We start from the raw sequence: 24,293 nt of genomic DNA on the forward strand, positions 1-24,293 counted from the left end.
CCTACATGCTATTTGCTTAATTTTACACACAACAATGTAAAAATATGATTTGCTGGCTGGTTTTTGCAGTCTTTTTACAGGCACTTTTAAGGCCCTTTGGATCATCATTGGTCCTCAGATTAGGATGAATTCAGAAGACCCTAGTTAAATAACACATGATGAATTTGATTAAGTAATGGTACACACGTAAGTACATTTTTCACAGCAGTACTCAGAGTCGAGTGATAAAGGTAGGTAGCTAAAGCTTTTAGAATATTACAACCATTTCTGTTTTAAATAACTATGCTTATATAACAACATTTCAATTTTATTATCTTAACCAGAATTACTCAGTTTTACAAGGAATTTTGGTAAATATATACAATTGCTTGAGTTTCTCAAAACTTCCATGAGTCACACTTAATTTATATTACTCCTAGTACAAAATGTCCTCTTCTTGCTACAGAATTAGACCATATCTCTGACATCAAATATCTATATTAATACCTGCAAATAACCAGCATACCAATTAAGCACTTGACTAATTCAAAGCACAAGTCATTCTGGATGGGTGACCCATTTAACAGATTAAGAGCTTCTGATTTTAACAATAGTAAAAATCATTACTGTGTTTAGCTTTAAGTCTTATGAAGAATGAAATATCAATGGGCAAAAGCAAGTTTAAAAATACATGTTTAATTGTTGTTAGCTAAATGCTTCATACAGTCCTGCTAACAATACAGAGAACAAATGCAGGCAAATATTCGTATGCTTACTCTTTGATGTTTAACTCAAAGAAAATAAAACACATTAATACAATAAAATTGTATTTATATGACTTATATGATGTGAAATAATTTTATTAATACTAAAAATTTAATAAAATAATTTTATTAAGTTTCTAAGAATAAAAAAAGAAAACTGAGATATCCACATAAATATGTGTTTGAGAGCCTCACCGTGTGAAAAGGGCTGAATTTCTTATTCTACAACCGACTTTATTTTAGTTATACTGCAGTTCTCTTTTCAGCACTAAATATGAAACAAGTTCTTGACAGTGATGATCAGAAGTATTGCTTATGCAAATTAAGAAATTGCAAAACACAAAGATGTGTGAAATAAGTTCAGGTGGAAAACAAAACCAAGCCTCATCTCTAGATGATGGTTTGAATTCCCCAGAAGATGTTAAGTTCAAATATCATTAGTAGATGGGCAAAGAAATTAAGTATGAGATGAGTGTACTAGGTTATAATTAGTTTTGTTAAAAATGAGCATTAAAAAAGAGAAATCTTGTCCTGCTCTTCTCTCAGTCACTAGACTGAAGTTCAAATGGCCACCATGCTTTGTGCTGAAGTTAAATGCTTTGCCATGTAGCAGAGGTACTCTGAGTATACCTACTCAGAAGATGTATGGAACGTGGGAACATTTGTGAATCTGATTAAAATTCAAGTAAGAGGTAGGTGCCAAGTCAGTCATTCAAGGTGGATGATATTTGTGAAACAAAAACTTTAGGAACTTACATAACTTAAGTAGGAAATCAAGTGATACTACTGACCTTTTATTCTTCCAACTCCAACCTTCTATGATCTGTGAAACTAACTCTAGATCATTCTCTTCAGTTTAAAGGACTGCACCACAAATTGTTTATGTACTATATGACTGCATGTGTGAAGCTGACCCTGTAGTTCATGCTTAAATTCACTTTATAAAAAAAGAAAAACAAAAACAAATGTTAAACTATTATGAGTTTTAATCTCAGAAAATTTCCATTAAGGATGAAGTGTGGTTTGGATTATGTCTCAGAAAGACATAAGAGAAAGATGCACAACAGAGAACCAGTCTCCCCAGGTAAATAGAGATGATTAATTTGGAATTGTTTGAAGTTTGTTTACATAATACATATATATAACAGGAGGCTTTCCCAGGCAAATGAAATGCCTCAGGAATCATATAATAGAAGGGGGAGGAAATAAATTAACATATCCACAGCAAGATGCTTGTGGAATTTAAACCAGCATTCACCACTTACTGAAGATACAGATCGTTTTTCCATAACATGAGATAAAAGTACTTGCTTTATGTTTAACTTAGTGCTGGATATAACCTTTCTTCTCAAATGTGTTTACTTAGTTTTGATAAAACTAAAGAACAAAAATTTATGAAAATATGTGCCATTGATGTTACTACTGCTTTCTCTTGTATTTTAGCATATTTTACTAGTCAATAATTAATCTCCTCCTGTTCTTTTTGTACACACACAAGTATGTATACATACACGTTTTTCTCTAGCATTACAACTGTAACAAGAAGGTTTTATTGGAGAGACGAGAATTTTTTTAAAGTTACTCTTATTTTGAAGCAGGTTTGTATCAGGCAAGCTTATATACACACATTTGTTGACAGGGAATGTTAAACTTTAAAGGAAAAGCAAACAAAAGCTTTTAATGAAACACATTTCCCTCATTTTGCTGGTTAAGCAAAATCATTTTTAAGTTGCTTGATTTTAACAAATGTGTAGATGCACTCCTAATATAAAGTCTCTGTGTGAAGACCTTTGTTTTTAATATGAAGAAGCCATCTTAAAAACATAAAAGCTGTTAAGGAGAATGGTACTGAAGTCTAAATGAGTACCTGAAATGATCACTGTATGTTCTCAGAAATGGCTGATGGTGAGGCCTACAAGCATAGTTGCAGAATGGGACCTAAAGTCTTGAAAATTAAGTTTACTGTGGATTAAGACCTTGTTCTGAAGCTTAGATTTGTTTTGTTTTGTTTTGGCAGATATTATATGGATATTCTGCTCTGTACAAAGAGTTCTTAAATCTGTGTGGATTTCCTTCTGCTTATTTTTACCAAATCTGTTCTGAATGCAGCAGAATTCTTATACGTGCAGTTGATTGGTACTTACAAAGAAGATGCAGTAGGCTGGCGTGTATTTACAACAAGAAATATTAGAAATATGGGTGTCCTTTCTAATGCTTCATGATGTTGAGGTAGAAAGGATTATGAGATGCTGAGACAGCAACAAAAACCATCCCAAGTGAGACTGAAGAAGAGAGCAGTTTGCTGTTCTCACTACTGAGAAAATGGAGAACCATTAATGATAATCCCTTAGCAGTATCCAGACCTGTAATTGGAGGCCTTAAATAACTATCTGCTTGATAGAGAATTATCTTACTGAAATAATGAGTTAAGCTACTTTTTGTATCTGTTAAGGAGTCACGCTAGCCTTGTAGAAAAGCCTTTTCCTCGTTTCATAGGATCATAGAATCACTAAGGTTGGATGGACCACTAAAATCATGTAGCCTAGCAGCCAGCCCATGATTGTAACCACTCCAAACCACGTCCCGCAAAACCACATCTGCCTTTTCCTTAACACCTCCAGGGACGGTGACTCTACAGAGCTGGGGGACCTCGAGATTAAAAACGCCTAACAAAACCGTAGCTGCGCACAGCTCATTAGACGCACTCCAGCCCTAACTAACGAGGCGGCACTCCGCAGCCCACGGGGAGGATCCACGTGACCCCCACCGCCCCCAAGCTGAGTCGCAGGGCGCCGCCGGCGTCCGCACACAGCGCCTCACCCAGGGGGTGGGGTGTGTGTGTGGGGGGGGGGTCCTTATGCCCTGACTGACATTCCTCTCAGCCATTCAGAGCTCGCGCTGCCCGCTCGACGCGGGGCTATTGGTCACGGCGGCGAGGGGGTGGGCGCAGCACTGGAGTAGGTACCGTGGGTGCGGTCGCTCCCGCTACTCGCTGGCGCAGTGGAGCTCGGTAGGGTTTCCTCTCCGAGGTTGGCGGTAGCGAGTCTTGTCTCAGTAGCCCGCCCTGCGCGCGCTTTTCTCGCTCTGCAGTGCCCTTCCTGCCCGGGGGTCTCCTAAGCTTGCAAGATGGCTGACAGACAGGACGTCGCCTCGGAACAGCTGAAGCGGTGGCAAAGCCAGCGGGGCTCGCAGGTACCGCCGCGGTCTGTGATGGGGGCGAGCTCTCGGGTGGTTCGCCGCCGGCAGAGAGCTGTCAGCCGGCCCGCGTGCCGCTGCGTGCGGGGCACGGCGAGGGCGAGCTGCCTTCAGCCAAAAGGAGCGGCTGCCAGCCGGGCAGCGGTGCCACTGGCACGGGCATCTCGCGGCTCAGCCTTGTCCGCCTTTGCTGGGCAAGGCTGGGCCGTGCCCGGCGACGGGCTGTGGGAAGCCGCTCCCGCGGGGGGCTAGCTGGGATCGGCTGTCCTGTTATCGCAGCGGTAGAAATCGGTGAAAATCGGATTAGGGAACGGTATAGACAGAGAGGAACAGAGATGTGTTTGCCAGGTTGGATTGGGGTGAGAGGTGGGTTGAAATCGCGTAAACAACAATATAGGGCTCTGCCTTCCAAAGACGGAGTGTGTGCCAGAGTGCTTGGCTGAGGGTGTAAATGCCGCACCGGTTGGCTGCCATTCCTTTTCAGCGAACCCCTGTGCCAGTTTGCTGCTCGGAATCTGCTGACAGGAATACGTATATGGCGTTAAACGCTCCTTCTACTTGAATAGAATAGAACGGCAGCCTTACTAAATGTGAGTGGCTGCCATAGTTCACACTGCTCATAGTTAGCCCTCGACTTTGTCCAGTCTACACAGCACTCTGTGTAAACAGTGTTCTGACGATCGGTTGTGGCTTCAACATATTCCACCGTGTCGTATAGCATTTTCATGTACTGCAGCTAATGCTGTTTGTGTTAGTGTCAGCTCTTCTGTAGTGAAACAGCATTTAAATATAGGCCAAGGTTAATGTGAAGATTGGGAGTTAACACGGAGTCTGTGTTCCATAAGGAGTCACGAGACCTCAAGAGAGAAAGTAGGGGTGACTTATTTGAATTTTAAAGTGACATATGTAAGGTGCAAAGTATCAGTAATGCCTGGAAGAATGCACTTTGATGTATGGTGTTTACAACAAGTGTGACTAAAATCCTCCTGGCTTTACTTCCTTCCTTTCTGCGACATTGGCTTCAAATCTGAGTGTTTATCTTTTATGGCTTTGACTGTATGCAGCTCCCAACCATTTGAAAATAAAGGCATCAAACAAACTCAACTCCAAAAGTAGTCTGAGAGTTCTCTTAAAACTAACGTGGTTTTCCTTCTCTCCCCTCATAGAGATGGAAGTTGCTTTGTGTGCCCTTCATGCCATTATCCTGAAACTAAGGTGACTATATATATCCTGCCAGTTGGAAGCGTTTGTACTTCTAGTGTCAATATTAGAAAGAACCTCTCAGAAAGTTTGCCTTCACAAAAAGATCTTTCGGTCATGAAAATCTTAAGTTTTTTTTTAGTATGATTTGTTTCAAAAGGATGTATTTCTAGCCGTTTCTACTGGTCTTATGTTTGCATCGTGGAAGAAACAGATAATGAAGTAACCTGTCCATTTGAAAAGGGCTGTACTGTCTCTACAAACCTTTTATATTTTACAGCATACATAGCTTCCAACTGATATACAGTTTTTTCTCCTTTTCAGGTAATTGTTCTGTATTATGAAACCATAGATGAATCAAAAACTTCTTTTTAAGGCTGGGAAAAGAGCCATCATGTGTATATCCTTAATGACCATTACCAATGTCTTGCAAGGGCATTGTGGAGCAGAAGGTTGTAGGTATATGGCTTGTAGTCCTACTGCTGAGCTTAGAATTTGTATACAGTTTTGAAAGGATAAGCGGGGCTCTTATGTCAACATGACTTCTCTGTGCCTTGATGGACATGGTGCAACTTTTGGGATTTCTTTTTATCACATTACAAACTTTTCCTGTCTTAAATGAGTTTTGTAGTCATCAACAAAAAATTGATTAATTTTCAGTTGACAAAATTAACAAAAATCAAAGAAAAAACATTGCAGGTAGTTAGGTTTCCAAAGGAGGGGAAAAAAAGTTTTTCCCTATGCAAACTAAAATTTTCTTGACCGAAAAGTTCATTTAAAAATGTCAAGATGTGTGAGCTTTTTATAGTCGTATCTGCAGACCATTCCATGTTTGAAGAAAGGGCTTTTCAAAGCAGAGGCTTAGAATGGATTTAAAAATGGGCTGCATGAAGCTTCCTAGTATGGAAAGTGGCTCAGGATAATGAGCTGAAAAATCACATTGCACTAATTTGTGCAAGGTGAATATTTTGAAGCACAGTATTTTACATTTACTGGGCTGAATGACTGGAATAGATAAATGAATTTTTCCTGAAATGCCTTGAATATGGTAGTGTCCTTCTACTTACTTTAGTATATCAAAATTGTCATTAAAAAAAAAAAATCAGCTGTAATGACAACTTAAACAATCACCTCAAATTATAAACCGTTTAATTATGCTTTATCATGTTTATTTTTAGGGGTGCTACATTGTATGGGGTCTGCATGTTAGAATATCATGTTAAGAAACTAAACCCTTAGAATAATTCAGGATGGGAGAACTTCCTATGCAGTCAGGCTTCTCAAAGTGAACAGTAAAATCCCTTTATTTGATTCAAAACTGATCAAAATATAAGCATGTGACACAAAATTAGTAGAAATAATATTGACAACAGCTTCTGCTTTTCTGTTTTTTCCCCTGACAAACTAATGTTTTAATTAAAGCACCTATTCCTTTGGCTTACTGTTCCCTTTTTTTTTTCTTTCTTTTCTTGTGTGTGTGTGTGTGTTTTAATGCAGTACCCAGTAAAATAGCACTGTCACCTTTAGAATAGCGTATTAATACACAGTGCAGATATACACACCAGTAGAAAAGAGTTTATATTGTATGTATTTAGGAAAGTGGAATTACAGACTGAGTAGTGCTGTAGAATTCCAGCAGATGTTTCTTGAAGTTATCTCAGAGTGGCTGTTTTTTCTCCCCTGGTACAGAGTCACTCCTACCATATGAACAAGCAGTGCTTTGGAATGAGCTACAGGAACTGTGTGGAAGGAAGGGGGGAACAGAGGAGAAATACAGCCTATTTCAGGCAATTGATTTAAAGACGCAAAAGGTTCTAATTTCCTGTTCTTTTGACGGGGTGTTTGTTGACAGCAGTGCTTCTGGTAGTCCTAGTCCTTCAGTAGCTTATGAGTCTGGGATTGATCATTCCTTAGATTTGTTCTTGCTTATTATTAGCACAGCTCTTCCAAACTAGTAAAGGCATTCATGAGTACCTTCTAGTCTTTTCTGTGACTGCAAATCTTTCCTTGTGACTTCATCCCTGCACTGACGTTACTTTCCCCTTTTTCCTCACTACTTTTCAGTAGTTACCCTCTTTCATGCTTTTTCTCCCATATCCCCTCTTGTCACAGGAGCAGCAGAAGGGTCAAAATGAAACTTGCGTTTTAAAATCATCTCATCATATTTTACTTGAAGGAAAGTGAAGCCATGATAAATACTTCTGAAGGTAGAAAGCATTCTCTCATTGTATATGGCTTTAACTCCCGTTCTGAAGTGGCCTTAGGTATAATGCTGTTGATATTTACACCCCTATGATTTCTGTAAGTAGTTCCAGAATCTTATGCAGTTTTCTTGCATATAGTTGTGGCTTAACCCTGGCAGGCAGCTCAGCGCCGTGTGACCACTTGTTCACTCTGCAGGTGATATGGGAGAGAGAATTGGAAAGGTAAAAGTGCAAGAACAATAAGATTGGGGAATCAACTCTTTGAAAGGTTGGTAACTGCAGGATGAAGGGAAATGGTTTTAAGTTGAGGGAGGGAAAATTTAGATTGGATGTCAGGGGGAAATTCTTTAATATGAGAGCGGTGAGGTGCTGGAACAGGCTGCCCAGAGAGGTTATGAGTGCCCCATCCCTGGAGGTGTTCAAGGCCAGGTTGGATGGGGCCTTGGGCAGCCTGGTCTAGTATTAAATGGGGAGGTTGGTGGCCCTTCATGTGGCAGGGGGTTGGAGATTCACGATCCTTGAGGTCCCTTCCAACCCTAGCAATTCTGTGATTCTGTGAAGAACTCATGGGTTGGCGTGAAGACAGATTGCTGGGTAAAGCAGAAGCTGTGTGTGCAAGCAAAGCAGAACAAGGAATTCATTCCTTAGCTTCCCTTTGGCAAGCAGATGGTATGTGACATCCTTTTGGTCAGTGTGGGAACTGTCCTGGCTGTGTCTCTCCAGCTCCTGCTGTCAAGGCAACATGAGAAGGAGGAAAGTCTATGGCTCTGAGCAAGCACAGCTCTGCTACAACTGAAACATGGGTGGTGCTGCCATCACTGTTTTCATTAAAAAATCCAAATGTTGGTATTGTGTGAATATCTACAAAGAAAATGAATTCCATCCCAGTCAAAACCATGATGTAAGAACCCCTTCTTGCATATCATGCTCAAGTCCCCCACTTTTTCTAATGCATCTTCATTAATGACCACCCTTTGGTAATATGAAGATACCCTTCCTTTGGTCTGTGGACCACTCCTGTGGAATGACTGTGATTTAGCTTCTATCTGTTACAGTAGCTCTGAGGATAGGAGTGGTGTTGTGTGGTGTTTCTGTGTGCCAGTGGCAGCTCTGCTTGTCGGACTCAACTGTAACACACAACTCAACCCATAGATTACAACTCTTTAAGGCTGTGTCAGTTACAGTTTCTACCTTCGGTCCTTTCATTCCAGTCTGTAAGGTGTAACATGTAAAGAACTCTTGCTTTTGCTCAAGCCTGGGTTTGCCTATTGGCTGTAGTTCTTTGGAGCTGTACCTGCTTCTACCTGGCCTTACTGTGAGCCACAATCTCTTTAGATGCCTGTCTGCTAAGTTGTAGACTTATCCACGACCATAGATGCTTTAAGGTCTGCCTGTTCTGGTGTGAGCTTATTAACAGGACGTAGCCTCTTCAGGAGCATACAACCTGTGGCAGTGACTTATTCACAGTCACTTTGAGGTGTACCTGCTGTAGTGTGGCCTTTTCAATGAGCCTCAGTCCCTTCAGAGGTTGCTTCTGACATGCCTGCTGCATTGCGTTCTTATCCACAGATGCTTTTGAGGTACTTTCGCATGGTCTTATTCACAGACATTGCAAGGTGTACCTGCTATGGTGCAGGCTTCCTCGTGGCCACCAATGTTTTGGGTTATACATCCTCTCATGTGGGCTTACCTGCAGGGCACAATCCCTCTGACTGGAGTTCAGTCTGGAGTCGCACCCTGTCCAGCCCAGGCTGTAGCTGTTATCAGAATGTTCATAGGCACAGTAAAACAAGCTGATAAGGAGTAGAGCAAATGGCAGAGCAAAAGCAGCCACTAGTAAGCACCAAACTCCTACCATGCAGTAAGTCAAGTAAGCCCTGTTAGCAGCTAAACAGCTGAAACATTTATACATCTGGTTCTAGTGCAGTCCCCACTTGTATCAAATCTGTCATCATCTTGAACACTTTATGCCCCACTTTGGATGGCTGGAAGGATGGAGTTATGGTATGTCACAAATGAGCAGCTCTGCACCACAAAGCCACTTGCTCGCTCTCCCTGCATAGGATGGGAGAGGAAACTGGAGAAGTAAACTTGAGAACTTGCGTGTTGTCAGTTTGCTAGGTAAAGCAAAAGCCATGCGTGTGAGCAAAGCAAAACAAGGAATTAATTTGCTTGTGTGTAATGGTTCGCCCTCTGAGAGGACAAACGGCTTCACTTCCACTTTTATGCTGGCTTAAATTGCAGAGCATAATGCTGTGTGGTATGAGATGTCTCCTTGGTCAGTCAGGATCATCTGTGCTGGCTGGGTCCCTTCCCAGCTCCTTGTGCACCACAGCCTGCTGGCAGAGCAGCATGAGAAGTTTGTTTTTTAGAAAGTGCTTGCTCTGTGTAAGCACTGCTGTTCAACAACTGAAACATCAAGCTGCTATCACCACTGCTCAAAAATCCAGACTGTGGCATCATATAAGCCCCTATGAAGAAAACTATCTCAGCTGAAACCATGATACATACTTTTTTGTGTGTCCTGTGGTTTAGATAGAGGGCTTTCAATTTCTAGTGTTAATAGTCATTTTCTTACTTTCAGAAGCCAGATGCCTTGACCACTGCTGCTGGCAATCCAATAGGGGATAAACTTAATATTATGACTGTTGGGCCACGTGGACCTCTTCTTGTTCAAGATGTTGTTTTCACTGATGAGATGGCTCATTTTGACAGAGAGAGGATTCCTGAAAGAGTTGTGCATGCAAAAGGAACAGGTATGTTTTATAAATGCACTTTTTTCTCTGGGGATCAGGTTTAAGAAGCTTTTGAGGTGGCATATCAGTACAGTTGGATTGAATTGTATTGTAGTCTATAATTCAGTTAACAACAGAGCAGCAGGTAAGGCTTGGTTTAGAAAAACTGTGTGCTCGTCTTTGATCCAAAGGTAAATGGATCAAGTGTGTGAAATTTAAAAACAAACAAGAAACCACAAACCCAACCAACCACAAAAAAACCTGTAATAATTCAATTGTAATAAACAGTTAATGTGCTATGAATCTGCAGTTCTTGATTAAATTTATACCAGTTATTATGCCAAGGGTCAAAGCTGAAATTTAAAGCAGTCAAACTATTAAAAAATATAGAAATGTAATTATAGCCCTTTGATTTATTTTAAATATTGTACTATTCACTGTACTCTGTTTCATCTGTCTGTTGCTTCTTACTACCCCTCTTCTCTGATAGGATGTCTTAACCATCTGTGTTTTAATACTTGTTTCTGTGTTTTTTGATTAAAAACTTCACTCTCTAATTCCTGATGTGTCAGTCTGCCAAAGAGAGATGATCTTTAATACTTAAACTAGAAAAATGTCACATAGAACTAGCACCACTGGTTTCTGTTACACATTGCTCTTAAACAATAAAATATGGGGCTGAATTTTATTGTAATATATATAGATCTGTAGAAAAGGTCGTCTTTGGAGGGTGGGGAGAACTGGTTGCTTTGTCTTGTTTAAAGACAACATTTACTAAGATCAAAGAAATACTTATCTTCCTCAGAGGTAAATATAAAATCTTGGCAGAAAAGCACCCAAAGAGAGTTACTGTTTATTATTTTGTAGAGTAGGAGTGAGATCTGTATTGCTGCCAAGAGCTGTTAGCAGTCTGTTAAGATGGGGGTAGGGGAGCACACTGCAAATACTAGATTGTGTGATGTAAATTTTAATCTGTAAAAACAAATTGGTGGTTTAGTGCATAGATTTAAAGTGTATTTTCATGTTTTTTTTTAAGTTAATGTTGTATGTTTAACCATAATTGAATAATATATGTGCTATGAGTGGAAGGAAATTATGTAGATCTGATGTTTTGAAATTATATTTCTTCAGGTGCCTTTGGCTATTTTGAAGTGACTCATGATATTACCCAGTACTGCAAGGCAAAAGTGTTTGAACACATTGGAAAAAGAACTCCAATTGCTATACGGTTCTCCACTGTTGGTAAGGCTCTAAAATTGTGTATCTTCATACATACATACATACATACATACATACATATACAATCTCATAGTTAACCCTGATATCAGTGTTTGAGTTGCAGAACACTTACGTTGTCTTTAAGATATTTGAAATGTTTCCTTCTCTGTATATTTTATTTAATTTTTAAGACCTTAAACAACAGTGCACTAGTTCTATGTCTTGTGGCACCAGCCCTGTTTTTCCCCTGGAATGTGAAAGAAAGGGTAGTCTGTACCACTTTTAGTCTGTTTTTAGTTCTGATGGAAAGCTTTGTTTCTGGAAGGGTCACAGTCAACATTTGGAAACTGTGGTTTTACTCTTTAAATTTGAAGACCTGAAATCTCTTATGCTGTAGGAACGCTCTGGAGAAGAATGCTGCTAAGTGTATTTTAGGCAAGTAGGAATAGTCAGTATTCTAAACAATCTTGCTTCTTTTGCTAAAGAAGTGAATGCATGGATTGGCTATGTTAAGTATGTGTTGTAAAGCTATAGAGTATACCTGATAGAAAAAGGATCTTCTGAAAGGTGTGTATTACTAGACATGTTTATTATACTTAAAATAAATTCTAATGAATATTTAATTCTGGGAATTGCACTGGAAAAGGGAAGGAAAAAAAAACAAAACTCAAGGACCTCTAGTTTTTAGCTTACTGGTCTTTCTCTGGAATATTCTATTGGAGAGAAAAGGCATGTAGCTGAGCTTGGTAAGTAGATAGTGCTGAAGAGGAAGGTTGCAGTGTTAGCTTTCCTTTTCCTGCTGTTTTTGAACGTGTTTCTTCTGAGCTATTTTGTAGCAGACAGAATCATTTTACAAGAGATAATGGGTGTCCTAGTTGTTTCTTAATGACGGCTAACGTTAATAGTTGCTGAATGCCTCCAGAACACTTGCTGACATACGGTGGAGGATACTTTTGCTGTGGTATAAATTCACCTGCTGAAAAGATTACTTTGGATAAAGCAAGGGATTAATTAAGTGTTGCAACTCTTCTGTAAGAAGTTGTGCTTTCACTGGGTACGCAACTTAGATTGCTGTTCTCCAAGTGAGAGCTTTCACAATGGGATTTGATGCACAGAAAATAATGTATTTCTAGGTAATTCAGCCCCTTCAGGCACTCCCTGAGGTATTACTGCGAACATGCAGAAAATTCTTTGAATGTAATAGATTTTAATTAGAAATAAACAACAACATAAACCATTCTCTTAGGATCTTATGGCATATTCTCAAGTTTCATAGTTTTCTACTTTGATTTCTTATCATAACGCTTGTATGTGTTTGTGTTTCTTCAAGCTGGAGAATCTGGGTCAGCTGACACAGTTCGTGACCCTCGAGGCTTTGCAATGAAATTCTATACAGAAGAAGGTAACTGGGATCTCGTGGGAAATAATACACCTATCTTCTTTATCCGGGATGCAATGTTGGTGAGTAAGCACTGAGGATGATAGTATTGTGTGGAAGAGTACAAAAGTTATCTCAAACCTTGTTCTTGCTCTACTGAGAAGCAAGAATTGTTTTGACATGCTTTTAAATTCTGTCCAATAGGTGTTCTAACTGGTTTTAACTTGACAAGGTGATACTTAAAAAAAAAAAAAAATAAAAATAAAAATAAAAAATTAAGAGCTAATACTTGATTACTTACATTGCTACCTCAATAGCACACATGCCTAGTTATTTGCTAGTGCACATGCTACAGGATAGCAGACAACAAGTAAATATATAGTGGCTTTAAACTTCCAGTTTGATCAGCTTCACTAGTGTTTATATGCAAATTTAAGAGCATTTGCCTCTCATTTTATTGGACAGAAGTTGAAAGCATTTTCTGTCTTTGAACATCCCGTTAATCCTAATGTTAAAATTTTGCTTTCATAGTCAAATCAGTAAAATTAGGGTAACAAATTTGGTTGCAGGAAGTGAATGACAACAGAAGATTTTTCTTAAAGCTTCCTAATCCTCCAGTGTTTTGTTCCTTTCATAGCTGAAAATGTACTGAATAAAACTGTTAATCTGTTAAACTGTTAATCTTGTACATGGGATATAATAAGCAAAACCTTGTATTTGGGGATATGAAATAAAACTTTTTTTTTTCTCTCTTTCCTTTCCTCCCTGGACAAATTAGTTTCCATCTTTCATCCATAGCCAAAAGAGGAACCCTCAGACTCACTTGAAGGATGCAGATATGGTATGGGATTTCTTGAGTCTTCGCCCCGAGTCTTTGCATCAAGTAAGTTTCTCGTCTTGAATTTCATGTTACAGCAGCATGTTTTTAACTGAAACTGTTTTGTCTGGAAGCCTACATGATTTTTTTAGGTACCGTAAAGGTCAAAAGCCTGTAATACCTTTGATACCTCCTAAGGCCATTAGTACTTTCTTTTAGTTTTGTCTTTTTTTTTCTTTGAAAGACTATGAAAAAGCTAGATTTCTCCCACTTTTGTGATCATATCTTACATGGAGATGGAAAGAAAGCTCGTGTGTTTCTTTAATACTAAAGCCATGGGAGAGCTGATTAACAACGAACTGTATATTAATGTTAGCATATAAAGAAGAATGCCATTAGAAAAGCTAAAGAAAATTGAAATGCAGTTGTGTTTTTAAAAATGAACAGATTAATGTAGAAGTTTTCCAGTTACTTGGAATGGAGATGCAGCTGGTGTTGTTTCTGATTGTAAATCGGAAAAAAACCAGCATTCGGAATAACTTTAGTGCTGTGTTTATTGCCTAAGGACACTGATGGGTTAGTTATTCAGGACTTAAATTTCCTGATTTTTCTTTATTTTATTAAAAATTTTAGTTGTATTTAAATATCTATACTTTCCTGCTCTGTGCTTATAGAGAAAATCATAACATTATCACTAGGTTGATGTGTTTTTCCTTTAATACTTAAAGTGGGCATCCTTGTTCCATGTGCAAAACCTGAGCAGTCTTGGTTTAAGTCTTAGAAACTTAAATTTCTCTAGGATGTTGATATAATTTTTCATGTTAAATATTTACAGTGATGCATATCATGTAGTAAGTGACCTTAGTCTCAAGTGGTTGTTTAGTTGAACTGAATGAGCTAATGTTGTTGGATTCTTCCCTGTAGGTGTCTTTCACGTACAGTGATCGTGGTATTCCTGATGGATTTCGCCATATGAATGGATATGGATCTCATACTTTTAAACTCGTTAATGCTAGCGGGGGAGCCGTCTACTGCAAATTCCATGTTAAGGTGTGCTTTTTCTCCTCTTATTTATTGGAAGTAGACTTTACACTGAATGAAAAGATCAACTCAAAGATTGTCTGAATGCTCTGTGTTTAACTTCTGCTTTAATTCAGAAGAGAATTACTTAGTGTGTATACTCTACATATGTTGTGTGTGCATGTTTTCAAATCAGTTGCATTCATTTAAAGCACATAGATGATGTTCCTTAGAAATACAACATCGATTATGTAAAGTCAAAGAATATAATCCTCTACCTGAGAGCTCTATGGCTGAAGCTTGTAGAACTTTCCTACTTTTGTTGGGAAATAAGTCAGTAGCGCATCTCACTTGCAAACAGCTTCCCTTCAGTTTTAAAGACAGTGGAGCTGCTTAACTTGTTAAATTTCAGTTAGTGGAGCCTGGATGCTTACTCTTGAACCAAGGCTTGAGAAACCATTATTCTGAACTAAGAAGGATTGCATAGCAGCTTTTAGTTTTTCAGTTGTCAGAAGCTTATTAAAATGATGGTGTAGTTCGTGCTGAAGATGTCGGAGAAATTGAAGGGGAAGAAAGGAAATTTCAACAGAATATCTGAAAAGATGGATTCGGTATGAATCTTGGACTTCCAGCATTGAGAGCCACTACCCTTCTATCAGTTTATTTTAGCACGTGGTCTGTGGGAAGAGATAAGATGATGGGACAGTAAAGGAGCACTCCATCCTGTGAGGGGAAAGAAGAAATATATTCACTTTATGTGCTGTAGAGATTGTATTTCCATGTCTGTTTTTGTGTGGTATAGCATTACTTTTATTTCTGTTTTATAAGAGAACTCATTCTTATCTGGAAGCCAGCTGTTGACTGTATTGTTCCCAAACTGATATTACTGTAGACTGGGACATCATGCTCTTAGTTCTTGAGTCTTCTTAAAGCACATTGCTATTATTATTATTATTGTAATTTCTGCAAGTAATATCTGTTTCTCCTGCTTTTGTTGCTTTTAGACTGATCAGGGCATCAAAAATCTTACTGTTGAAGAAGCAGGAAGACTGGCTGCTACTGATCCTGATTATGGAATTCGTGATCTCTACAATGCCATAGCCAATGGAAACTATCCTTCCTGGTCTTTCTACATTCAAGTTATGACTTTTGAACAAGCAGAGAAGTTCCCATTTAATCCTTTTGATTTGACTAAGGTATCTCTGTTGTTCTTCCTTGCTGAAACAGTTGCATTGTGTGGTCTTGGTGTTGGTTTTTGGTTACATCAGACTTCCAGTTGCTGTTCCAAAGAATGGCACTTGGAAGATAGTAAAGTAAACTTATGTTTTTTTATTTTTTTCTGTAGTATTGCCCACCTCCAAAATGTTTAAATACTTCTGACCTTTTGAAACTGCAGCATAACAAAAGAAAGGCTAGTTTATCTCGTTGCATTTTTTTAGTAGCAGAAAACAATCATGCTACCAGTTCCACATACAATACTGCATTCCTAGGCATCTCTTCAAGTGCCTGTGGGTATTTCATTTAAGCAGTCCAGTGCTGGGATTATGCCACGATGAAATTATTTGCACGAATGCTCTGTGTAAATTTCAGAAGACAAAGACATTCCTCAAAATGTCTGTTAGCAAAGCAGAAATTACTTCAATAATGTATTCTCTCTCAGTTGAGACTTAATTAAGCAGCACTTGCCTGTTTTGTTATTTAAGCTGCATAATACTAATCACATGGATTTTAATGCATGCGTTTTCTGATATAGATTTGGCCGCATGGTGACTATCCTCTCATTCCGGTGGGCAAGATTGTCTTGAACAGGAATCCTGTCAATTACTTTACGGAGGTAGAACAGATGGCATATGATCCTAGCAACATGCCACCTGGTATTGAACCCAGCCCCGATAAGATGCTGCAGGTAATGTACTGTTCCTGTAGTACTCCGTGGGTGAAATCTCGTGTTCTGTTTGTGAAAGCATTGCAATCACTTTATGTAACAATGGTAAAATAACTGGACAGATGGAAAGCAGCTGAATTTTTTTGTCTTTAAATAATCACAATTTGTTGATATGATTATCCAGTGTTTAAATAGTAAGAGAATGGAAACAACTAAAGGAATAGAAAATCCAAAATTTAGAGGACATCTGCAAATAACTTGTTGCTAGGAAATCTATTGGTCTGACAAGAGCAACTATATAAGACCTTAGCAGCAATGCTTGCTTACTTATGCTTTTGTAGAATATTTTAGAATTAAGAGTGCTTGAGTGTGAGAAGTGGACTTGAAACACTCTGATGCACAGAACTAATCTTAAATTTAAACTTAAATTTAAAAATTGCTTACAAGTAGGAAAATACTTATATTGCTCCTTGATATTTACCACTGTTGTGGTATTTTTAATTTCTAGGCATGTAACTCTTCTCCTATGTCAGGATAGGGTTAGTATTCTGAAACAAACTTGTTGGTAATTGGTAGGAAATGCCAAGTTGTGTAAATACATCTCCACATGCTGTTCTTCACAGGTTTCTTTTGTGAAGTTAGTTTGTGTCTGTGTCACTTTGAAGGTGCTTTAAATTATGTCAGGAATATATAAATATGCTAAGGAAGCAGTCTTCTGCCTTTTACTATTTAGTATATAATGATTTTAATTGGGACACTCTGCATAACTGCTGCTTGCTGAAAGAGCTTTAGTGATGTTTGTGATGCCTGTTTTAGGGTCGTCTTTTTGCATATCCTGACACGCACAGACATCGTCTGGGACCAAACTATCTGCAGATTCCGGTGAATTGCCCCTACAGGGCTCGCGTGGCCAATTATCAGAGGGATGGGCCAATGTGTGTGTCTGACAACCAAGGTATTAATAGAAATCCTTTAATCTTTGAAGCTACTGCAGCTTTTTATTTTCGCAGCAGATTAAAGATATTTATTAAGTACTTTTTTGACTAATTTTTTACATTGTGAGAAACATTACGTGAGCATGTGAACATAAATGTCTTTTTTAACTATTTAAAAGTATGTAGACGGCGGTTACTACAACTAATGTCTTGTATCAAGAAGCTGTTATTTCCAAATTGGGTTTTCAAATTTTGTGTGTAATTGTCACTTGTGAAAAATATTCATTTGCAATTTGAATATATGTATGTTGTATGTATGCATACAAACTGTATATAAATACATATAATGGCTCTATATCTCTTGCATTAATCCAGAAAATCACACTTTGTTTGAACATTTGTGTGGAAAGTGTTTTTGAAATCATTTAGTTTTATTTAGAAGTTTTAAAATGCATGTTAAGCTTCACTTGGTTAGGAAGTTTACAGATAGGTCATCTTCAGAGAGGGGAATCGCAGGAGAGCATGGCCAGTCAAATGAGTTCATTGACGGCCCTAGTTTGTTAATTCAAAGACTTCCAGGGACAAACATGTTAACAGCTTGAATTGAAAAGTTCTAAAATGCTAATTATTTAATGCTAAGTATGCCTGAGAAATGGTTTCACAAGATAATTACTTTTTCTTTGTTTGTACTTGTAGGCAAAAATCTGCTCTAAAAATTAGAGCCTAAATCTTTTAATAAGTCTATATCTGCATTTTTTCCCACCAGTTTCCAAGAGACTGAAAGGCAGGAATGTAAATCCCAACACTAGAACTTTAAATTCAGCTCTGTTGCATGATACGTTCTGTCAGTATTTGCCCAATGTTGACTGACTTGTATCTAAACATAAGCAAGTATGTACTTGAGCTACATTTCATGCCAAAAGCATGTATTCCTCTGGGCTATGAAAAAAACTTCATGAAGGAGGAAGTGGAAATGTTTGGAAAACAGGAACTTGAAAGCAGCGTTTAAGAAGCTTTGTAAGTTCATTGTGTTGAAAATAAGCTGTGAAGGGTCAAATTTGAGATTTCAAATAAGCAGACGGAAGTATGTTTTCATTGCCTTTGGACTGAAATTTTCAGTGAGTCCCATGATTTTATTAAAATTCTGAGCAATGATGTAGAGGAAGTGGCCAGGCCTCCTTATTTTTGAAACAGAGCAGTTTGTTTTTTTATCCCGAGATCTATGTAAATTCTTCTTGTACTAAGTGCTTTTTAAATGCTGGCTAAAAGAATGCTGCTGTTGATAACCGTATATTGATGACTGTTTTCAGTAAGGTGAATCAGAATTGGGTGATTGTTTTTTTTTAGATTATTTCTATCTATTTATTTTAATTTTCTTAAATTTTTTTGCGTTCCCTCTTCAGGTGGTGCCCCGAACTATTATCCAAATAGCTTTACTGGTCCAGCAGATGAGCATGTTCTGAAGGAGAGCCGCATGTCCGTTTCGGGAGATGTGCAGCGTTTCAGCAGTGCAAATGAAGACAATGTGTCTCAGGTCTGATGCATAGAGGGACTTTACACTGCTTATTCAGAAGATGAGCATATAGTCTGTATGAATAATATTAACAATGATCAATCAAACACGAATATCTTTGCATTTGGGCCAACCTGAAATTAAGTGCTTGTAAAATTTTGAAAGATCTCTGTACAGCTTAATAATGATTAATAACTGAATTCTTGCTGACAGGACCATAAATGAATTCTCATAGACCTCTGACATCATATTTTGAGTACTCATATCTAGAGAGTGGTGTTCGGTTTTCCTGCAACTGGTCTATGCAGATAGCAAAACTAGAATATGCATGTAATGTAATAAGCTCCAGTTCCTTAATTTGAAGTGCAACAGTACATACTTGTTTTCATTAACTAGGTAAGCATCAGTGATCTTAAACTACAAACAAAAAGGGTTGTTAACGGATTTGCTGGGGGGGGGGGAGGGAAAAAAGCCAGCAAAAATTAGTTGCCTATGGAGTTGAATTTAAATGCTGCCTTACTAGTGATAGCTATTATTTCTTTGATAATAATGAATCCTAAATAATGGGCTGCTGCTGGTAGAATGACTTGCTTTTGGAAATTTCAAACCAATTTTTTTTTCTAATTATAAGGTGCGAGACTTCTATCTCAAAGTGTTGAAGGAGGATGAACGCCAAAGGCTGTGTAAAAATATTGCTGATCATCTTAAAGATGCTCAACTTTTCATTCAAAAGAGGGCTGTAAGTAGTCTGTTTGCTTTCAGTCTTTGCTCTTTTTTGTCTGCAGTCCAGGATGTCTAGCAACTTTGTCAAAATAACACTGTGCTTATGAGACAAAGATGAGGAATTCTGCTTCTAGGTAACTTGCAGACTTTTCTTTCTTTTGCAGGAATTGCAAATACAGAACATTTTAATGTGTGAATATGTGTAAATAATGTAGAGTGTGCTGGAAGGACTTGTTCCTACTGAGAAAAATTTGAAGTTGAACACCAGGGATGTCGTTATGTTTATCTTTGCACTTCAAAAATCAGATGATCTGTTTAAATTCAGGAGAGGCCTTTTATGTATGCTTAAAGAAGCAATGATTCATTGTGTTCATTGCTCCCTTCTGGTCGTTGAAAATCAAACTGTTAATTTTGAAAATGCTTTTCTATCCTTCTATTCTTCCTTTTATATTCTGATTATAGATCACAGAATAGGGGAAATTCATTGCATTTTATGTTGTCGTTTTGTTTAGGTGAAAAACTTCAGTGATGTTCACCCTGATTATGGTGCACGTATTCAGGCACTGCTGGACAAATACAATGCTGAGACTGGGAAAAAGGTGTGCTAAAGACTTGTGCTGCTCAATTTTGTTGAACCAAGTATTTTAGTTTTATTCATATGTTTACCAGAATGAAGAGTCTATTTTAACTTGCATTTGATTTTAAATGGGAGAAGTCAATGCATGTGGAATTACAAAATGAGGGAACATCGCTCACTTAAAAAAAAAAAAAAAAAAAAAAAAAATGACTGGTTAATCAACATTTAATTTAATGTAGCTAATTGCTTTCCAAAGGTTTGGAAAATAAGTGGAAGTGCTTTGCAAGGAGTTCAGGTTGATTCTTCATACGAAACAATTATCTACTTTCAGTAGTAGTAAAAAACACTTTAATGGGACTTTTCTGACTACACAGGATAAAAAATTGTTGCTCAATTGTACTTTTTTTTCCTGCAATTTCTGTGACTGCTTTAATGGAACTTACTCTAATTATTTCTCTTGTATCACTTTTTAGGATGTCATCAGGACATACAGACAAGCCACTTCTCGTGTGTCTGCCAAAGAGACGTCCAACTTGTAAAGTGTGCTGCAGAGAATTACCATATGAATTTTGCGTCCATACAACTGTGGGACAACCTGTTGAAAATGTATTGAATGTGGCAGAATTCCTCACAAATTTTTTACAGGCTTGATTTATTAAGCTTTCAAGTGCCTGTATCTGTACTGGAAACAGTAAGTAACACAAGCTAACAATCCTAGTGCCTTTCAACACTAGTGCTTTACTGCTCGCTAAAAACATGGTGTTTTCTAGGAAACTGAAAAGTTTTCCTTTCTAAGAGGAAACATAAATTCATGTTCTATTCCATTTTTTTTAAATGAAAAACTATCTCTGGCTAAATTGCACAATAAGACTTAAATAATGATACTGTGATTATCCTTATGGATAAACTTGTTCATGTTAAAAAGCTGATATTACTTAGTATTTCTAGTAAAGTAGTTACCTGAATGTATTTGTAGGTTCTTCCTTTTGAAATTGTTTTATCTTCCTGAATAAAAATAATACATAACCAATATTTTACCAGAACTACTGAATATTTCTCATTTCTTTGTAAAAAATGGAGCTGAATAGGAAGCTTATCTCACATATGTAATTTTCATTTTAAGCACATATTGAAGATAACAAATCTCTACTTATTAATGCTGTGTCAGAGATAACTGATTTAAGGGAGATGGCGGGTGCAGTTATTTTCTACTTGTGTACACTTTACAACCAAAGTGATTACATCTTACAAGTCCATAGGGGGAGAAAAATGTGTTTGTTTTTTTTTCTCATTTACAAGTATTTAAATTGAAAAACATTGATTTTTCCAAACATGTGGAACATTAACCTCCAAATACATTGATTTACAAGCTTAGATGCCTTAAACTATTCCCAATAGCTCCTGAAGTTGTTTGACTGCTGTAATCTGATGTTGCTTAAGTCAGAGCTGGTTTTCAAAATTAAAGCCTAATTGAAATGGTGTGTTTGTATGCATGCACGTTCATCTATGTAGGGATAAAAGGGATAAAGCCTGATTTTAGACATATTGGAATGTTGTACACTGTTTGCAATTTAGTTAATCAGTACAAAAAGAAATTGCAACCCTTTGGATTGAGAAGTGTTATTCCTTCTGATAGTTCAAAGGAGTTTTTTTAGCATATTGATATTTTATCTACAATTTTGGAGTATAATCTTTAATAGTACCTTATGAACTGAGACATAATGAAAGCGTTTATATTTTAGCTGTATCCTGAGTTCTTAAGTTTTATGATAATTACAGAAATTCTGGTTTTATTGTACCTGAACATGTATGGTGTTGGCCTAAGAAACTACAGTCAGTGCCTGAATATTTCACAATATGTTCATACAACAAAGCCATGGCTTAAGCTACATTTTTTGTAGAGGCCAAAAATCCCAACAAGTATTTATTCTTAACTAACTTGGAAGTATCACCCAGTTATGGGGTAACTAGTGTTCAAGCTGATGGTTGGAATTTAGAATAAAATTTGTCATATCCATTACACATTGAAGCTGTTCCTAATGGAATAAAAATGTTTTCTAACTGTGCTCAATAGGCAGTTTGCCATGCATCTATAATTCCAGCAAGTATCAATAATTCTGCCTGTTACTTTTCCCTCTTCCCTTACCAAAGAGAAAGATCAGCATGTATATGTAATCAGTCCAGACCTTAGTTACACAACATTGCCCTCAGTTTGAAATATACACTTTCCTTGCTTGCCTGCTAATACTGCTTTACTAGCATTTGGATTGAAAGAAGCACTGAATGATGATAAAAGATTTCAGAGCCCAGCTACTAGCTTTTAAGCAAATATACCAGTTTCAACAGTTGGTGCATTTGAGGATCTACGTTGGATTGCATTTTGAGTAGGGGTACTCCTTGATTTGGATTTCAAGCACAAATTAGCTTTATGAGAAGTGATACAGATAGACTGAAAAAAAATTGATAAAGTACTGTTAACTAGAAACACTGTAGAAAGCTATTCCAACTCATTTACATACTAACCTATTGTGAAAAACATCTGTGTGATAAAGTAAAATGATATCAAATGATGGTCTGTTTTATCCTGGGATTTGTCTGGATAATTGCATGATGAGGCTGGTGGGAAATGAAAGAGCTGTATAAATGAGTGGGAATTTGTTTTGCTGACACAGAAAATCCTAATGAGTCTTGGGAAGGAGTATGCAAGACTTTGTAATTTTCATGATCTCTGGTAAATGGATTATGTTGCCTTTCTTTTGTTTCTGAAATAAAACAATTAAAAATTTCTTTGCTACATGTTGCCTTTTTTGTGAGCCTACATTCAATCAGTTTATTTTAAATGATAGCATGAATTTGTTAATTTGTTTGGTTTTTTTTTGAGGATTTGTTGTTGTTGTTGTGATAGTGCAGAAGCTGTTGAAGTTCTGGGGAACTGGTATTTATTTTAGACCACAAGTTACTTGGATTGCACAAGCTCTGATGTAGACCTCATAAGCAAACAAAGGTTGCAGACTCAGGCTGACACTTCAAATTCATGTGATGGTGCCAAAAGGAAATTCTATTCAGTACTGATATGACAAATTATCTGTTTGAAGCCTTCTGTTTAATTTGTAAGGCCTTCTGAAAAGAGAATGCTGCTTGAATCTGTGGTACAGCAGTGCCTGAGACTGTGTACCCTGTGAAAGGGGAAAAAATTGCTTTTGAACTTCACTGTGGCTTTTGTTGATGGAGTCTTCCTTAAGGCTCTACATGCTAAGGGACCTTTTGATATTTTTCATCTAAAATTTTCAAATTTCAGTCATAAGTTCATCCAGTTTTTCATCAAAGTTAACTCATTCTGTTGGACACTATCAATAAAGAGCACGCAGTTGAAATAAAACACTTGAAATATATCTCAGTGTTCCCATAAAGCCTTTCAACAGGCTGTCGGTATAGATAGTTGTTCTTCAATATATATATTACCCAAATGTTCAACTTTTCTTTTATTGTGCTTGTTACTTTTTCTTCGTGGGCAAGGAGCAGAGATATCTTGGGACAGCTCACACAACTGGGTTGCTGCAATGGATGGTTATTTCCTCTTGAGGAAAGATAGGCTGACAAGGTGGGGGAGTTGCTCCTTACGTAAGACAGCAACTAGAACTTGGAGGGGAATGGTGATCAGGTGGAGAACTTGTGGGTAGGAATTAAGGGGCAGGCTAACATAGGTGATACTGTTGTGTGTACTACAGGCTGCCTGATCAGGAGGAGGAAGCAGATGAGGCCTTTTACAAACGTCTGGTAGTAGCCTCACCATCCCTGGCAATGGCTCACATGGGGGACTTCAGCCATACTGGTATTTGTTGCAGATGGCCAGGCACACAAGGTCCAGGTGGTTCCTGCAATGTTTTGATAAATTTTGACACAGGTGGTGGGAGGGACTGATGGGGAGGGGTGTGCTACTTGAGCTTGGTTTTGCTAACAAGGAAAAGCTGGTCAGTGTTGTGGTGGTTGGGGGAAGCTTAGGATGCGAGATGGTGGAGTTCCTGATTTCGTGTGGAAGAAACAAAGCAGTAAATAGAATTGCTGCCCTAAACTTCAAGAGAGCCAACTTTGACTTTTTCAAAGATGTACTTGGAGGTATCCCATGGACTGGAGTGTTAGAAGGTAAGAG

General features: G+C 37.8%; 2 protein-coding genes across 2 annotated transcripts in view; both read left to right on the forward strand.

Annotated features, from left to right (window-relative positions):
- Window positions 1-3,718: 3,718 nt before the first annotated feature.
- On the forward strand, window positions 3,719-22,930 carry CAT (catalase). The gene is made up of 13 exons (XM_048949852.1): window positions 3,719-3,935; window positions 9,927-10,098; window positions 11,209-11,319; window positions 12,626-12,756; window positions 13,452-13,556; window positions 14,415-14,540; window positions 15,515-15,706; window positions 16,264-16,416; window positions 17,212-17,350; window positions 18,734-18,864; window positions 19,475-19,582; window positions 20,079-20,165; window positions 20,617-22,930. The coding sequence occupies exons 1-13, from the start codon at window positions 3,870-3,872 to the stop codon at window positions 20,680-20,682; spliced, it is 1,587 nt and encodes a 528-aa protein (XP_048805809.1). The 5' UTR covers window positions 3,719-3,869; the 3' UTR covers window positions 20,683-22,930.
- A 1,174-nt stretch (window positions 22,931-24,104) lies between these two features.
- The window catches only part of EHF (ETS homologous factor), a 90,927-nt gene continuing 90,738 nt past the window's right edge, over window positions 24,105-24,293 (forward strand). The window contains exon 1 of the mRNA XM_048949859.1: window positions 24,105-24,286. The gene's annotated coding sequence lies outside the window, so the exon portion shown is untranslated. The remainder of the gene's footprint in view (window positions 24,287-24,293) is intronic.

Source organism: Lagopus muta, chromosome 6 (genome assembly GCF_023343835.1).
Source record: "Lagopus muta isolate bLagMut1 chromosome 6, bLagMut1 primary, whole genome shotgun sequence".
Taxonomy (NCBI): Eukaryota; Metazoa; Chordata; class Aves; order Galliformes; family Phasianidae; genus Lagopus; species Lagopus muta.

Excerpts from the sequence above, each read along its gene's own strand:
- CAT (XM_048949852.1), top strand. The coding sequence starts at position 3,870 with ATGGCTGACAGACAGGACGTCGCCTCGGAACAGCTGAAGCGGTGGCAA. Across the intron at positions 15,707-16,263 it reads ATCCTTTTGATTTGACTAAG|ATTTGGCCGCATGGTGACTA; the intron begins GTATCTCTGTTG and ends TTTCTGATATAG. Across the intron at positions 16,417-17,211 it reads GCCCCGATAAGATGCTGCAG|GGTCGTCTTTTTGCATATCC; the intron begins GTAATGTACTGT and ends TGCCTGTTTTAG.